The sequence below is a fragment of the Octodon degus genome, unplaced genomic scaffold, assembly GCF_000260255.1.
Source record: "Octodon degus isolate 3935 unplaced genomic scaffold, OctDeg1.0 scaffold00287, whole genome shotgun sequence".
Classification (NCBI taxonomy): Eukaryota; Metazoa; Chordata; class Mammalia; order Rodentia; family Octodontidae; genus Octodon; species Octodon degus.
The window spans coordinates 620,473-624,683 of NW_004524863.1; the positions used below are offsets into that span (position 1 = coordinate 620,473).

General features: G+C 45.3%; 1 protein-coding gene across 4 annotated transcripts in view; it reads left to right on the plus strand.

The window, feature by feature from the left end:
• Positions 1 to 501: 501 nt before the first annotated feature.
• Positions 502 to 4,211, plus strand: part of Pan2 (PAN2 poly(A) specific ribonuclease subunit) — a 19,657-nt gene continuing 15,947 nt past the window's right edge. Inside the window, exons 1-2 of one of the 4 annotated variants that reach the window (XM_004647066.2) lie at positions 502 to 691; positions 1,309 to 1,689. In XM_004647066.2, the coding sequence (XP_004647123.1) occupies positions 1,408 to 1,689 (282 nt within the window). In that variant the 5' untranslated portion in view covers positions 502 to 691; positions 1,309 to 1,407. Of the gene's footprint in view, positions 692 to 821; positions 907 to 1,308; positions 1,690 to 4,211 lie in introns of those variants that run through there. The other 3 variants (XM_023707361.1, XM_023707360.1, XM_023707359.1) reach the window with 3 other exon arrangements.

Consider the following 4,211-nt stretch of genomic DNA (forward strand, 5'->3'; position numbering starts at 1 on the left):
GGCTCTGGGGAGGGAACAGCCACGGATGGGAATTTCAGTTGGATGCCTTTAGAACCGTAGAAAATGTGGTCACTTGGACCGAGTCAGAAGTCGGGCTCCCGCTTCCTTTTTCTCGCTTGTACCTAGAAATCATAGGAAATGCCCTCAAGTTTCGGGGGCACAGGGTCATATGCGCCGGGCTCATAGGAGCCCCTGGAGAGGGGTGGATGGGACAAGGCTGGGAATACCCAGCAACGGACTCCCAGTGCTTTGTCCTACGTGCCCCTCGATCTAGTTTCTAAAGTTACAGAGAACCTAGAAGTTCAGTTTCCAACTTTCGGGCTAGTTTTGTTTAAAAGGTTTAAACGTCAAAGGTCTACTTTTCAACATCACGAAACCGGCACGCATCTGTCCCAATTTGTCCCCGTCGGGGGCCCGTAACCTTGTTTTTGCCTAGCCCTGGCGTCACAGGCCTTCTTCCGGAAGCCGTTTTACCTCGCTCCTTCTGATTGGTTCAAATGTCCCCAAGCCCTTCCTGATTGGAAGCGGCGATTGGAAAATCTACCACCCATCCCGCCGTAGGTTAGGTTGAGTTAGAGGCGCGGGGTAGAACTGGGGAAACTGGAAATTCCCGCGGAGCTGACGGCGCTTTCTCTCCCCCTACTCGTTTTAATTCCACGCGCTCCAAAATATCCGCCATGGAGAAATCTTGGTAATGACCCATTCCCCGTAAGCACCCCAGGAACACATCTGACCCTACTCCTCATCCCTCCCCCTCCCCGTCACTGGGGGAGAATTCTGGGTAACCAATTTCTCTGGTTCCCCCAGAGAATTCTGGGTAGCTGTCCGTTTCCATCACCTTCCCTTAACCCCCGCCACAACTGTGGGTAACTGGCCGTTCTTATTTATTCCCCTAGAGAATCCTGGGTAACTATCGCAGAAGATTCTGGGAAACTCTTATCCTGTTCCCCTCACTGCCCCCAGTTCTAAGAAACAAGCATCTTAGTCCTAATTGCAACCCTCCTATCCCCGAAAAACCTGTTCCCTTCACTTGATGGTTCAGGGCTAAACCAGGCAAGAGAGCATGTCTGAAGGAGGAGAAAGGGAAGTTAAGGATTAGAATCGTGGGATGGTAGGGAGTACAGAGGGTCGAGGAGGAGAGTAGGGGACATCCCTTGCCGTACTGCCTAACTCCTGCCTCTTTTAGCCTTTGCCTGACAATGTCATCTCTTTTGCTTGCCTCCTTGCCCTTCTACCCACATAATCTAGAAGACACTAAATTCCAGTACCTGGGCCACCCCTGACTCAGCTACCTCTTTCCCCTTGCAGGCCAGGATGTCCTTACTAAGCCCAGTGGTGCTGTTCCGCCGGAGGCTGGGTCAGGTATCCACAGGGACTGTGTGACACTGCTGCCATCATATCATCACCATGAACTTTGAGGGTCTGGACCCTGGACTGGCAGAGTATGCCCCAACCATGCATTCTGCCCTAGACCCTGTCCTGGATGCCCACCTGAACCCAAGTCTGCTACAGAATGTGGAGCTGGACCCAGAGGGAGTGGCCTTGGAGGCTCTTCCTGTCCAGGAATCAGTGCATATAATGGAAGGTGTCTACTCTGAATTGCACAGCGTGGTGGCTGAAGTGGGTGTGCCTGTGACCGTCTCCCACTTTGACTTGCACGAGGAGATGCTGTGGGTGGGAAGCCATGGGGTAAGAACCACACACCTTAGTGGGTTTTAAAAGAGCATATTTGTCCAAGGACAGCTGCTTTGCAAGGATTTAAAACTGAGTTGAAGTGATGAGAATTATCCTGTCTCTTAAGTGAAACCAAGGGGGAAGGGGGAGGAAAAACAGGGGAGTCCTTACTCCAGAGATGAGTTACATAGGTTATTTTTCAGAAGGTGATCCACTCAAGCCACAGTTCCATCTCATGTTTTCATTAACTACCAATCATTTAGCCTTTAACAACCCAATCCAATCTTTAATGCCTCTCCTGTTTTCTATTTTTATAATTGTAGAATGTTTAATGACAGTTTCTGCATATATTACATGAAACCATTTTGTCTTCTCTGGCTGATTTTTCATCTGTCTGAGAGCACTTATTAATGCTAATTTTATTTATTTATTTATTTATTTTTTTTTATGTATTTAGTTCAGGGTCTACAAGGTTTCACTATACAGATCGGACTTGTAGTGATCTTTCCTGCTTTTCAGCCTCCCAAGTGCTGGGATTACATGTGCAGGCCACCATGCCCAGTCTCAATCACCATCTCAGTTGCCCCCGGGGGTGGGGCTGGTACAGCAGGCTGGGGATCAAACTCCCAGCCCCTGTGTCTGCCTAAGCAGGTATTTTAATCTGTTGAGCTATCTGGCTGGTCCTATTAATGCTAATTTTAAAAAACGGTGTATCAATGTTCGATGAAACCAAAGTTTGTTTTGTTTTAAGAAATTGTATGGGGGCCGTGGAGATGGCTCAGTGGAGTAAGCGCTTCCCTGGCAAGTGCAAGGGCCTGAGTTCAATCCCCGGTTCTGCCAAAAAAAAATTGTATGGATGAGACTGGGCATAGTAGCACAGTGTCAGTAATCAGCTCTTGGGAGGCTATAAACAGGAGGATCACTACGAATTTGATCTACACAGTGAGACCCTGTAGACCCTGTCCTAAATACAAAAAAAAAAAAAAAAAAAAAGTGGTGACCTTGATTTACTGCTTACCTTTCATAGGGTGTGAGCTATATTTCCATTAGAATGAATGCATTTGCTGTATTTATCACAATCATTCAGTTAAATAAGTTATATCTATTGTTAGGGAGAGGGAATAAAGCTAAATAAAACATAGTCCTTACCTGGGTATGATGGTACACACCTGTATTCACAGCTGATTTGCAGGCTAAAGCATAAAAATGAAAATTCAAGGTCAGTCCGAGCTGGAGAGATAGCTCAGTAGAATAAGTGCTTCCCTGGCAAGCGCAAGGGCCTGAGTTCAATCTCAGGTTCTGCCAAAAAAAAAAAAAAAAAAAAAGGTCAGCCTGAGCAACTTAATAATACCCTGTTTGAAAATAAAAGGGTTTAGAGATGTAGCTCTGTGTAAAGTTCCTGCCTAGCATGCACAAGGTCTTGGGTTTAGTGTCCTGAACTACATAAAGCCCAAACCAGTCTTTGTCTACATGTAGTTTACATGACAATGAGAAAAAAGACATAGCAATAAGGAGCTAGATATGGTGGTGTACACCTAGAATCCCAGCACTCAGGATGCTGAGGCAGGAGGATCACTGAGAGTTTAAGGCCATCTTGGGCTACATAATGAGTTCAAGACCAGCCTAAACTACATAGTGAGACCCTACCTAAAAAGCAACAGCAAAAATAAAAAAATGAAAGACATAGAAACAAACGATTTTTTTTATATTAAGTGCTAGTGTCAAAATACCTTCTGTGTGGTAGAGAGTGTACAGGAGGCTCAGAGAAGGCCTTCAGGGGGAGATGACACCTGAACTGAGGAACTAAATCTTGAAGGAAGGGAAGGGAAAAGGCTGTACTGGCATAGGATAAAAAAGATTCTAAGAAAAATTAAAAAAAAAGATTTCTAAGATATTACACAGCGCAGTTAGTATAAAGTGTGGGAACTATAGGCAGTTTCAATTTACTAGGGCTGGAAGTTGTAGCTAAAAATGTTTATTCAACCATATTTTTAGGGGGGCCTGCAGTTTAGCTCAGTTGTTTAAGTACCTGCTCAGGCAAACCTAGCCAGACCCGGGTTCGCGGTTTGATCCCCAAGCCTTACCAGACCCACCCTTAAGACAGCCCAAGCTAGCCAAAAAAAAAAAAGTCCTTCTGAACCATATTTTTTAAATTTTATTTTGGGTGGGGGACTGTGGATTGAACTCAGGGCCTCTCCTGCACTTGATCTCCAAGCTATGCTTTCATCACCTAAAACCACATGAGTATGTAAGTCAGGATGACCATTCTAGACGCTTTAACATAGGGTCTCTCTCTTTGTTGTTTTACTTCTTTTTTTTTTTGAGGTAGGGTCTTTAGTTCAGAGTGGCCTTGAATTCACTATCACAGACTGGCCTCAAATTCACAATGATCCTCCTTCCTCAGCCTCCCAAATGCTGGGATTATACTCATGAACCACTATACCTGCCCTATCTAGGCCCTTTAGAAGTGAGGGAAGGAGTTGTGCAGATATCCAGGGAAAGAATATTATAGAGAATTTAAGATACTCTTTTATTTT